This window comes from Muntiacus reevesi, chromosome 3, assembly GCF_963930625.1.
Source record: "Muntiacus reevesi chromosome 3, mMunRee1.1, whole genome shotgun sequence".
NCBI lineage: Eukaryota > Metazoa > Chordata > Mammalia > Artiodactyla > Cervidae > Muntiacus > Muntiacus reevesi.
The window spans coordinates 219,341,879-219,355,072 of NC_089251.1; the positions used below are offsets into that span (position 1 = coordinate 219,341,879).

The 13,194-nt window shown below is 35.6% G+C and overlaps 1 protein-coding gene across 14 annotated transcripts in view; it reads right to left on the minus strand.

The window, feature by feature from the left end:
* Window positions 1-13,194, minus strand: part of GTDC1 (glycosyltransferase like domain containing 1) — a 473,085-nt gene that overhangs the window by 280,681 nt on the left and 179,210 nt on the right. For all 14 annotated transcript variants that reach the window (XM_065931478.1, XM_065931476.1, XM_065931487.1 and 11 more), the window contains 2 exons: window positions 8,769-8,936; window positions 4,890-5,063 (listed from right to left, as the gene is read on the minus strand). In XM_065931478.1, the coding sequence (XP_065787550.1) occupies window positions 4,890-5,063; window positions 8,769-8,936 (342 nt within the window). The remainder of the gene's footprint in view (window positions 1-4,889; window positions 5,064-8,768; window positions 8,937-13,194) is intronic.

A 13,194-nucleotide genomic window follows, 5' to 3' on the forward strand; every position in this document is an offset into this window, starting at 1 on the left:
GCTGAACGCTGGATGGAGATTTTGAGACAGGAGTTCCAGTTTCAGTTCCAGTTCCTCTCTCTCTCTAGCTGTGTGATTACCAGAAGACACTAAACTTCTCTGGGCCCTGGTGCCTTCATTTCTAAAATAAGCAGGGCCTGAATCTGAGAGAGAGAGAGAAAGAGAGACATGGAGACAGAAAGAAAAAGAGATCTCATTTAGACTTGAAGTCTGTTTCTCTGGCTACCAAAAAAATTATGAAATTTTTTTGTGTGAGTTAACACAATGTAGGGTGGCGTACCGCTGTCCCTTTAATTGTCAAATTCAAGGATAGCTTTAGTCATCACTTTATTTAATCTCACTCCTCTGAATTAACTACCTCTCATCTCCTTAAAGGGATTCCCAGGTGGCTCAGTGGTAAAGAATCCACCTACCAAGGCAGGAGACACAGGAGATGTGCCTTTGATCCCTAGGTCAGGAAAATCCCCTGGAAGAGAAAATGGCAACCCACTCCGGTATTCTTGACAGGATAATCCCATGGACAGAGTAGCCTGGCTGGTACAGTCCACTGGGATTGCAAACAGTCGGACATGACTGAGTATGCATTTAAGCCTAAGCCATCTCCTTAACACTCTCTTCCCTTTGTCCCACAGGATAATTCTCTCGTTGATGACCTTCTGACTCTAATCTTCTCTTCTCATTTCAATCCTGGGCTCTTCCTCCACTAATCCCTTAAGTTTCAAGAGTGCTAAAGGCCAGTCCAAAGCTAAAGATCAGAGTCACATTGAGAAACCAGCAACAAGCCAGAGAAGCAGAACCTGTGTCCTAGGAGCCACCGTGAAGACCATCACGTGCGCCCCAGGCTGCTGATGTGTGATATCAGACGAGGACTGAGAACTGACCACATGCACGGAAGTCATCAGTGACTTTGACAGAAACGGTTTCAGTGGAGCAGCTTCAAGAGAGAACAGTGGGAATGAAATTGGAAAAAAAAAAAATGTTTTTTTTAGAGGTTTTGCTATTAAGAGAGAGAAAAAAAAGTTTTTTTAGAGGTTTTGCTATTAAGAGAGAGAAAGAGAGGAGGCAGTAGCAAAGGAAGAACTGGAATCAAGAGAGAATGTTTTTAAGATGTAAAACAAATAGCATTTTTGTATGCTAATAGGAACCATCCAGAAAAGAGGAAAATGGATGACGCAGATCAGAGAAAAAAAATTACTAGAAAAAAAATTACTAGAAAAAAAAAACTACTAGAAAAGTAATTTTTAGGTAAGCAAGGAGGATGAACTCCCTCAAAGAAGTGGAGATGAACCTTAGACAGAAGCAAGGTCAGTCCATCCATAGTTATAGGTGTGAAGATTAAAAAAAAAAAAAAAAATGAACCCAGAAGCACATAATTGGGTAAATGTGATGGTGGCAATGTAAAGATATTCTCTTCTGATTGCTTCTATTTTTTTATTATCTGAGAAGGAAGTCTGAAGATTTGGTATTAAAAGCTTACTAATTTGGTATTAAAAGGAAAATGTATGAATAGTTATCTATAAGAGGGGAAGCATGGTATACTTGCCATCCAGCTTGAAGTGTCCATCTAGATTTAGGGGTCATGAATTTAGAGTGGGCTAGTAAGTATGGCTGGAGGTTTTTCTCCTAATCAAAGAAAAAAGAAAACGTGCAAAAGTTTTGAGAGTATACACAAGAAAGGAGGTACAGTGATAGAATATGGAAGTTCAACTGGAAAAAGAAGGAGCAAAATTAGGACGAGAAGAATGAAAGTGATGAGCTGGTTCCTTACCATCAGTGGACAGTTGCTTCTGGTAAGGACAAAAGGCTGCTTAAATCAGAGTGAGAAGAAGAATATACAAAGGAATTTCTTTATTTATATAGACTGTTCCTTTGGCAGAATACTTCTCTGCTATCACATATTAAGAGAGGGAGAAAGGGAAGACAATCCTCTTTACTCAGGTTGCAATAAATGTGCTAGGTTATAAAACAACGGGGATGAAGGAGTTAATAAGATGAATTAATCTTTATTAAGGGCTTCCCAGGTGGTGCTAATGGTAAAGTATCTGCCTGCTAATGCAGGAGACAGAAGAGACATGGGTTTGATCCCTGGGTCGTGAAGATGCTCTGGAGGAGGAAAAGGCACCCCATTCCAGTCTTCTTGCTGGGAGAATCCCATGGACAAAGGTCCATGGAGGCAGGCCACGGTCCATAGGGTTGCAAAGAGTCAGACACAACTGAGCGTCTGAGCCACATCCCACACAATCTTTATTAAGGTTCTGTTATGTACCAGGCTGGATGTGTGGCACATATTATTTCATTTAATTGCTACATCACGCCTATGAGGTGATAAGGTAAATATAATCATAACCTAAACTCAAGGTCATTACACTTGCATGGGTTACAGAGCTAGTAGTGAAAGTCAAAGTGTGAGTTGCTCAGCTGTGTTCAACTCTTTGTTGAACCCACAGACTGCAGTCCTCCAGTTTCCTCTGTCCATGGGATTTCCCAGGCAAAAACAGTGGAGTAGGCTGCCATTTCCTTCTCTAGGGTATCTTCCTGACCCACAGATTGAACCCAGGTCTCCTGCATTACAGGCAGCTTCTTTACTTTCTGAACCACCAGGGGTGATCAAGTCTCAAATATGTGCATCCCTAACTATGGTATTTAAGAGCTTTCTCTTCCCAAAATGTTTTAATACATATAATGAAATATTTTCAAGTGAACATTCTTCCTTGTTACAATTTTTCTGGCCTTTGAGAATAAAGTAAGAGTAAGGAAGGCATCAGATAACAGCAGGTACTATAAGCTCGATATTGGATTTCAAGCTCAATGTTGAATGTTCTGAGTTTGAACAATTATCAACTTTAGAAGTCCTCATATACTTTGCTGAAATATGGCTTTTTCCCTTCCCTGATTATTACCTCTTATATTATGTATTATAATAGCATATTATATTAATCATTTAAGTATATATTCTGCTTTGTTTATAAATTAAATACATCCTTGCCATGAGTATAATATTTGCATAGAGAGAAAGTAGAAGCATTCAAAAGTTGTTTTATTTTTAATCACCTTGGTTATTTGCCTTTGGCATTACTAAATATTTTTCAACATCTCAACAAAATAATACTCTTTTTAAGACTGCAGGCATTAGAATGATTGTCATTCATGCAAATAATCACTTACTTACACTATATGAGTTTGGGTTGGATAAAGCAAATTACCATTTGAAAATAATTCAAATAACACTCTGGGCTAAGACCTTGCTTATGAATGTTATCTTGGCCACAATATTTCTTAACCTTCTTCCATTTAGCTAGATTTATTTATGGTAATACAGTCCAAATTAATAAACTATTCAACTGCCACAGGTGTATTAAACATAGGATGTTGTAGAACTATATCATATGCAAATGAATTTTAAAAACATTATTTATTTGAAATTCTATAGAAATAAAAATTAAGATGTACTACAACTACCTATTCACTTAAAGATGTACATTTTAATAATATATTATTATATGAAAAACTTAAAAGAATGTCAAAAATAAAGTTAAAAAATATGACCCAAAGTATAAGCTATATTCTAGCTAATTATAGAGCTAAAGCATAACCATTGTATTTTTTAGAAGTTGACATTCTTTCATCACACATGAAAATTATATATACATACATATACATACATATAAAAATCAACTGTGATCTTAGTTTCACTTAGCTTTATAGTTTTAAAAAATGTAAATAGATCATTAAATATTTTTGACAAATGGCCTGTACTAATAGGAAGATTAGAAACTAAACAGAAAATTGAATCAAAAGTCTCTGACAGTAATCAACAGTGTGAGTACAGCCAGTCTGCTTCTTGGGCCTTCTGTTTTCTGAACTCCAGAAAATCAGGATTAGGCAAGGTGGTCTAACAAACTTTATGACTCATAGCTTGATTTGGTATTAGGCAGAATTTTCTTCAGTGCAATATTAACTAGCAAGACTCAAATAAATCAGTATTAGGGGTGCGGAAGAGTGGGTGTCCCCACAGCAAAATCTGGGTGCACGGAGTCCAGAACACAGATACGAATGCCGACCTCCTACACCGCAGGCATGGACAATAAATTGTTTCCTGCCTTCACTTCAAGCATGGGGAAGAAACAGCTGTCCCTGAGCTTTTTTTTTAAGGACACCGTCAGTTACAAAACAGCAGCATCCCCAGCTAGTGTGAGTCCGACTGAAGTAAAGTTTCTATTCACAAGGGGGATATATTCCTGGTGGCAATAAAAACAATTTTGCTAGGTTTAATCAAAAGTGAAAAGGAATTCTAGAATGTTCCCTTTGAGCCACATCATCCATTGCTAATTCAGGGTGGGCCCAGTGATAAGGGTAATAAAAATATCCTTAGTGACTGACAAAAAGAAATAGCAATTAAATGCATTTCAACCCAATATAAAATACCAAATTCTTTACTAAAATAATGTAAATAATAAAAAATGGGAGAAGCAAAAAATAGAAAAAACAGCATGGGGAATGAAAGTAATCTAAGCAGTAAAATTTAACACTGACTGACTTAGGAGTTACTATTATACATATAAACCACTGGGAATAAGCTGAATAAAAGGTTGAGACATGCTTGACAATGACTTCTGTATCAAAACAACAAATGAAGAAACAACAGTCAGTGTTAGAAGTCAAAGCATGTTTCTTTGGCAAACAAATATAAGAGAAAAGAAAGGAAGAATTCAGAATTAACCATTCAGTGATAGGCTGGACACATGATTTACAAATCACATAAGGTGAAATAGTATTCAATTCTCTAACCATGCTTATGTGAAAAAGCTAAAACTGGCAAGAATAGCACCTATTTTTATACATTTGGGGAATAATTTATGACACAATATTGAAAATAGAGTCACACTGACCTGCTCACGTCAGGAAACCTGATGGGAAAGTAAATAACTTGGCACTTGGGTCTGATGATGCTTTCCAGATCCTTGGGTCTGTGATCAGGAATCAACTTCATGAATTTTCCAATAGAAGTGAGAAATGACTCCATATTAAAAACTGAGTTGAATACCACCACATCAGCCACCAGGCTGCAAACGGAAAGGATAAATGCATATGGTGAGCCCACATTCATTCAGTTCTTTTTATAACTTCTTTTATAAAGAAGCTTAAAGACTTCTTTAGTAATCACAGTTTTTGCTGAACCTTGGGTTTGCAAAGAACTCTTCACTTTCCAGTTTTTATCAAAATGATCCTAAGATAAGTCAGATAAGTCACTTTCATTAGCCTTATATCAAGGGAAGTTAGATGGCTGGCATCAGAGAGGAAAGGCAAGAGAGGAATTCAGTGATTTAATGGGATTCTATGAGGCTTCAGGGCTCTTCTGGTTCCTTAGGCAGTAAAGAATCTGCCTGCAATGTAGGAGACCTGGGTTTGATCCAGGAAGATCCCTGGAGAAGAGAATGGCTATCCACTCCAGTATTCTTGCCTTGAGAATTCCATGGACGGAGGAGCCTGGCAGGCTACATACTATGGGGTTGCAAAGAATCGGACATAACTGAGCCACTAACACTCTCACGTATGAGGCATCAAACCTAAGTATATTTTTCTGCAATGCCACGAATTTTCTGTAGTATCACCAAGAACATGAGGACCTTTCTCTCTGTGGCCCAGTTACCCATGTTGAGTTTTTGTCAGTGATGTACTTTGATTTACACCACAGTATGTAGAACAAAAAATTTAGCATACTTTTCACTGCCTTTAAGGAGACTAATCCAGAAAAAGTTATTTCACACTAGAGCATACCTTCATAATATGTGATTAAAGTCTATCTCTCATTTTAACCTTTGTTTCAAGAAACTGTTAGGCTTTTGAAAGTTCTGAGACTACATACACAGAAAGGATTATATAAGTACTCTACAAGTAATTTATTCTATTATTATATTAGACTTGGGGGAGTCAGAGCAATAGAGGAAACTGGTGAAAACGGATCCAGAAATCTGTACCACTAGGTCCTACTGATTACACAATATATTATAAAGGACCATAACACCATGAACCTTCAAAATTAAACAAAAGAAATATAATACTGGGTGTTGCTTTCAATGTAAATGCAGTGATCCTCTCCTTAACACTTTTTTAAAATTAAAAATAATCTATATAGTTATAAAGAAATGTAAAAACAAAATTTATGTATCATAAATATGTCAGCAGTTTCCAAATTTGTGTATAACATTTTTTTGGAAACCAATGAACACAAATAACCATGGGTGAACTGGATAAAACAGAAATATGTACTATGTTTCCTTTATGACTCAAAAAACCATTTTAATAAACCACTGTTTTGTTTTTTAAAATAGCCCTCACTGCTTTAAGCAATGATCCCATGTCTCAGTGTCCCTGGATCTCAACATGACGCATACAAATGCTTTGATAAGAAGGTGTACAAGATCAAAGAGAAAACAGTTTTATTTCACTCTAAAATGAACATCAAGAAAACTGAAAAGAAGACACGTAAGTCTACAAGACTGCAAAACACAAATGGATAAATAGAGTTTACAGAGCAGGAATATCATAACAAATCCTAAGTTTAGTTTAATTTGCATTTACTGAGACAAAGTTCCCACTATCAGTACATAGTGGAATGAAAAACCAACAAAAGGAATGTTGACCTGCCCCTAACCACTCCCACCCCTGCAAAATTGTTTTCCCATACAAGCATTTTTTGTTTTTTTAGTTGCAACCTAGTGCAAATTTGGGGTTAGCAGTGATTACAACATGGATAATACAAGAGAATGTCACAGAAGTGCTGACTGCACTGAGCAATAAGGAAGCCAATATAATAATATACCAAAAGTTGAAGGATGTTTTACAGCTAGTCTGTTTTCACTATATGTCACATATTGTAATAGCGACCCACAGGTCATAATATATAGTTACGACAAGTGTTCATCAGTCAGAGGGTTAGTGAAACCTCTATTTAAGGTGAGTGCTTATGTCAGTCATCTCTGAAGTCCTTACTGCCACACAGTCAAGAAAGAAATCTGACAGGGACAACAAAAGCAGAAGTCAGCAAGAAAACTAAAGAAACATTTCAGGAAGCTGGAGTCATACTTTTCAAAGAAAATCTGAACTGGACTGCTTTCTGACATTCTTATTTTTCCTCTGGACGACTGCAAACCACTGCTTTCTCATTAAGAGTCCCAGCGACGATCAAGTCCATTTCTTTCTCTCCAAGTTCATCTACCAGTTTACCCTCTTGAGAAGAGCAATGCTCAAAAATCATGTATAAGATTTTATGGTCTCACTCCCTTTAAGCAAAAACAATCTTTTCTAAAACAGAGAGATGAAGAGTAGTGAGTTAAATTTTTTTTTTTTTTTTTTTGCTATTTGCCCTCAAAGGGCATGCAACTCAACTACATATATTCTTGAAAACCCAGTCTTTGCCAAATTAAAGAACCAAGATAGTTTACAGAAATATTCTTTTTCATGCATTTCCTCTCTGATATGAGTGGGTGTAACTTCCATTAACTTTAAAGCCATCCATAAAGGGAAAAACAGACTTAATTTTTTTCCCCAGTTATTTCTCAGGGGTAATAAACACACACAATCTGAGGAAAAGAATGATGCTAATTCAAGAAACCAAAAGAATATTACAAATGTTTTCCATATTGATAAAGTATAAAATGATTTCATTTTTGTTTTTAAAACATATTTTCCCTCTCTGTTTCAATATAAAATAAAGTATTTTAATTTTATTATGAAATTTTAAAACGGTTGCTTTTTTTTACGAGACATTTGACAGGAAGCAGCTCCACTCTATTTTGATAGCACTGCTACTTCACAATTGAAGCAGCTTGTAAAAATGATTGCAGGAAAACATTTACAAAATGCTCAAAACACAGAAGTATTACCAGCTAGCTGTTATTCTATGTCAACGAAACTATGGAATACACTAGCAAAAGGGCTGGGTGTCTGTTTAAACACATCATGAACCCCAAAGGCTAAGAACTGTTAAAAATGGTGAGTAAACTGTACCCAATCACTGCCAAACTGACTCCATCTGAGTGTTGCAGTTATGTCGATGGGATCCAATAGCAAAGCTGTTTCAGAGTCATTATTAACTTCTTTCATTAACTAAGTTTCAAGAGATACACTTTGTTGAAGTAACAAAAGAGAAGGACCATCACCTTTGAAATGTCATGGTATTTTAAGGCTAGGCAATTTCAGAAGATTCAATGAGGGGAAGAAAAAAAAAACCAAACATCACCTAAAGATTCATTTTCCATAGTTTTCTCTTACAAACAATAAGAATAAAAGAACAAAAACCTCTTGCTCTGTTATGCTTTAATTTTTGTTTACTCCTCTGTACATTTCTATTTTGATTTTGGCTAGATATATTGAAAGTGCTGGTAAATAAAAGTTGAATAACTGCCTTTTCTAAAAGTACATCTCAAACAACAGATGATGGAATAAGGGTCTGAAGGAGGTCCCTGACAGCCCTTTGCTTCTATTTTGAGTGTTGTAGAAAAATATAGTTAAATAACTAGTTCAACATATAATCAGGTTGCTACACATATGTATTTTATAAAAAACATTAGCTGTTCTCTTATATGTGTGTGTGTATATATATTGCAGAGGCACAAGTAATTCTTACCATGGAAGGTATATTTAAACATTTGCTCCTAATATAAGGTATTTTTAAAATATGTGTACCATAGGTCTCTAGATTTAAAAGCTAACTATAAGGAAAAAGATGGCAAAGGACTAAATACAGTGGTACAATCTATACCTACCAGGAGAGAATTTGGTTGTATCCATATTGGAAATCCCTCTCCTGACATTTCTTGACAGGATACACCAATTGGTTCTCATGGAAGTACAGAATCTTTTTCAATTTCCCAAGGTCAGGTCGAAGGGCAGCCAGTTCTGTCAGGTTAAGCACTGAGCTTGCAAAGAGGATCCTAGGAAAGAAGGAAATTAGGGTTACCATCCTGAGCATACTTGAAGGGGCATTCTTCACCTTCTCTCCTCTCTACTCATCCTACCCCAAGGAACACATATCCCCCATAGGGACACATCAAGAGTTAAGCCTAATACCATGTAGCAGCATTCTAAGTTTTGATCTCTTAAAAAGCAGCTGCTAAGAACTATAAAAGCCCTGAATCTCATTGGTCTTCTCAGCTCAGTTTCTGAGAGATGCAAAAAAAAAAAAAAAGCTGGATGGATTTTATTGAAAAAGGCAAGAAAAGCTCTATCTGAAGGACAAATGGAACAAAGATAAGGCTGACTGGGGAATACTTTGCTTGCCAGTTTCATTACACTTTACTTCTTTATGCAACCAACTACTGAAATTCAATATATGAGCAGGAATGGCACATGTTCGTGTTATGACATAAACCCTTTTGATTTATGCAACAGACTTATCTAGTGAGGGAGGGCTTTTTCTCTTGGCATGTTTCTCACTGCCCCCCTTTTAAATATTCTGCAGTATCTGTGGGGTTGATTTTATATTTGCTTCTCGATTACTGGACTGCTAATGGCACCAGATGTATAGCTTGTAATATCCCTTATATAAAACCTAAATTTAAAAAATGAAGAAAGGCTGCTTCCTTGTCTTTTCGGGGGAAAAAAGGAAACTGAATGTCTACATATCCATGTTTATAAATGAAATAGTGTCTATTTACTCATTCATTCCACAAACATTTATTATAAATGTCTACTATGTACCAGGGTCAAGCCAGGAAGAAGAGAAAGGGTGAACAAGACAGCCCTCAGAATGAATGCTGTCTATAATAGTGACATGAACAAAATACTAGAGGACAAACAGACAACTATGTGGGACAACCTGGAAATATTTCCCTAACAAGGTGGCTAGCACATGTGGACACAAAAGAGGGACAAATTACAGTCCCTGAGTAGCTGGGGACATTTAGATGGCACAATTTTGATGAAATGCCACCTTTATAACATAATATAGAATCATTTAACCCTTACAGCTTTAATTCCCATTCTGAAAAAATGAGATTCAAGAAGGTTAAGAGTTTTTCCTAGAAATCTCACTGGTATAAAGTGGCAAAGCAGAGACTCCTGGTATTCTGAGACCAAAGTACTGTTCATTACACTACGGATATGAATTCGTTGTGCACCACTTACATTGCAGATGCTTTTTATTGTACTTAATAAATACAAAATAGCATCCTTGTTATTACCATGATTACAACTACAATAAATTCTCCCTTGCTGACAAGCCAAATGGCTAACTTCAGGTGTTTATATGATCTGCAGCACTAGCCTTTCACATAAGAAGAATAATTACATAACAAGAGCATATATCATAAACGGGAATTCAAGTGTCTTCTTCATGGACTAAAAGAGGAACAGAAGACCCCAAAGTAGAGACATTTCTAAACTTACATTGCTGTATTAATGCTATGAATTATTGCTTTAAAGTAAAAACTGTTATCAAGAAGATGCATTTTTAATTGTCCATTTGTATTCAACTAAAGCAAATAGAAAATTTATATCCTGAAAATGTCCTCTATTTTGTCCAAAAATATTCCCAACACCATCAAGTATAAACTTTTCTAAAACTGGGACTGGGGACTTCCCTGATGATCCAGTGGTTAAGATTCTGTACCCAATGCAAGGGGAATGAGTTCGATTCCCGGTCAGGGAACTAAGAGCCTGCATGTATATGGTGGGGCCAAAAAATAAAAATAAAATAGAGACTGAAAATTCTGAAATACAAAGATATTTGCTTATCTACAAATCTGACCTTTAGCAGAGAGAAAAATAAAATTTAATCTCAATCAATATTTTCCTTTTCCTTAAAAAAAAAAAAGAAGGTGATTGGTAGAGCAAGTTATTGAGTAATAGTTCCCCCTCCCTCTTTTCCTGCTCCCACCCTCAACATACACACTATTGCAAGCAATGACTCAATCATTGAGACTTGAGCAAACACGATGCATTCACACACAAGGAAGAAAAATTCATTAACTACAGCTTCCATCTATTAATTACATGGAGAAGTAACTTCCACTAATTAATGGAGAAATTTGGTAGACATCAACTTACCAAGTGATCAAACTTAATGTGAACAATGGTGGATCAAAGGGATATCATGTATTTCCCAATACATGATAGAAAGACAGAGATAGCCAATTCCTGCCCCAAATATTTAATCTGAATTTGGTCATGAGGAAACAGCCAGCCAGTCTGCAAAATAAATGGGGCTGGATCTTCAAGAATGTCAAGGTCATAAAAGGAAAAAGAAAATCTAGAGTAAAGGGGAATAAAGAGATCCCCAAACAAAATGCAGAGTGTGATCCTTGATGGGATACTGATGGGGTAAAAAACAAGTATAAAAGATACAGGACAATAGGGAAACTCTTGAGTATTGGGTTGAATACAAAATTGTAAAGTTTTATCAATCTTAAATTGAAGTGGAGTAATTTCACTGCTGTTATACAGGCGAATATCCTCGTTCTTAGGAGACATGTTGAATTATTTACATGTAAAGTATCATAATGTCTGCAACTAATTCTTAAATGGTTTGGTCAAATGGTCACTAATAACAAATATTCAAATATTCATAGAAATGTTTATAATTGATTAAATAAATGGTATATTGTAACTCATTGACCTACCGTTACCAATTTTTAAGTTATACATTTACAAAAGTACAAATTTAGGAGGATATGCATTAGATGGCAGTAAGTAGAAGGGAAAAATATGCTACATTCCATGAATAATAAATGCCTCATATATGTATTTCTAGTCATAATGTAATTGTTCATTTGCTCCATGGGAATTATCCTCAGGGTGGAACATCTGTAGCAAATGTTTGACTAAAGCAAGGCCTTTACTCTCCTCCACCACACCACCGCTCTTTACCCTACCTACCAGCTGATCCATAATCAAGGAATTCAAATTTAAAATTGAACCTTCCAAATAGAAGTTCTCAAATGAAAGGATGCAATACATTCAGAAGGAAAATGGCAATGGTTTTCAAAATATTACCCATTTGGGACTGCCCACATCAACACTTCCTTCAGTTTGTTCAGTCATTAATAAGAAACTCATTTTATTTGTATAACTAATTTTGAAATAGCCCTCACTACTTCTAAATTGTGGAAATTATCTCCAACATAGGTAAAAGATTTCTCTTTGCTTTTTGCTTGTAAAATGGTAGTTAAATTGGACAATAAGCAACTCCTCAAATATCCAGCTCAGTGATATCTAAAAAGTGAGGAAGATGCTCACATAGAAAAAAAAATATGCAGGTAAGATTCATAGGCAATTTTTACTTTGCCCTCTTTTATCAATTAAAAAGAAAAGGTACAACACCACAATGAATGACATCACTCAATCAGCAGTTAAACCCTAGGTTCCCAGCGTTCATCTTGCCTCAGGTATTATTTAAGCAATAAATCCTAACAAGGTGAGCTTTATCATCCCACACTGTGTCTCTGGCAGGAAAGGGCAGAAGGTGACAGCAAAAACCACTAGGAACAAGATAATTCCTGACAGCTGCTGCTTGAGCACAAGTTAAACTGAACAGTTTATCTCAGCATGAAGATGTTATAAGGTTTTATGTTTAATATTTTTAAATTAACATAAAACCCAGAGAAAGCAGTTGGGCAATCTTTCACAAACATGACATACTACAATCATTGTATAAGCCGGATTAGTACTTATTACCACGCTACTACAGAATTAAGCTGTTTTTAGACCACCAAAGAGCTTTACATTGCAACTTTTGTCTCTGCAAGAGAAACCTATATTTAAAATGTCTGCTAAATTCAAATTAACAGCTACATCATTAGCTCACCATCTCACCAACAGTATAAGTAAGCTGCTATTAAAATCGTCTAACCAAAACGGTTCTGTGTTATAAGAACGTTCTAGTATTTGGAATTGTATCCATATACATGCTTCAAGTATTTCCAATATACATTATACCTACAATCTGAGTCACATTTGCTTAAGGAATTATTCAACATAATTAAATTCAAGATTTTATTTTTCTTTGATTCAGTATGAATATACTTGCTGTTTGCCTTTCATCCTATTTTCTTTTTTTTTTTTAATTCACATTTTGGAATCATTCAAATTTATTTATTTATTTGAAGTATAGTTGATTTTACAATATTGGGTTGGTTTCAGGTGTATAGCAAAGTGATTCATTTATATGCATATATATATATAACATATATAATG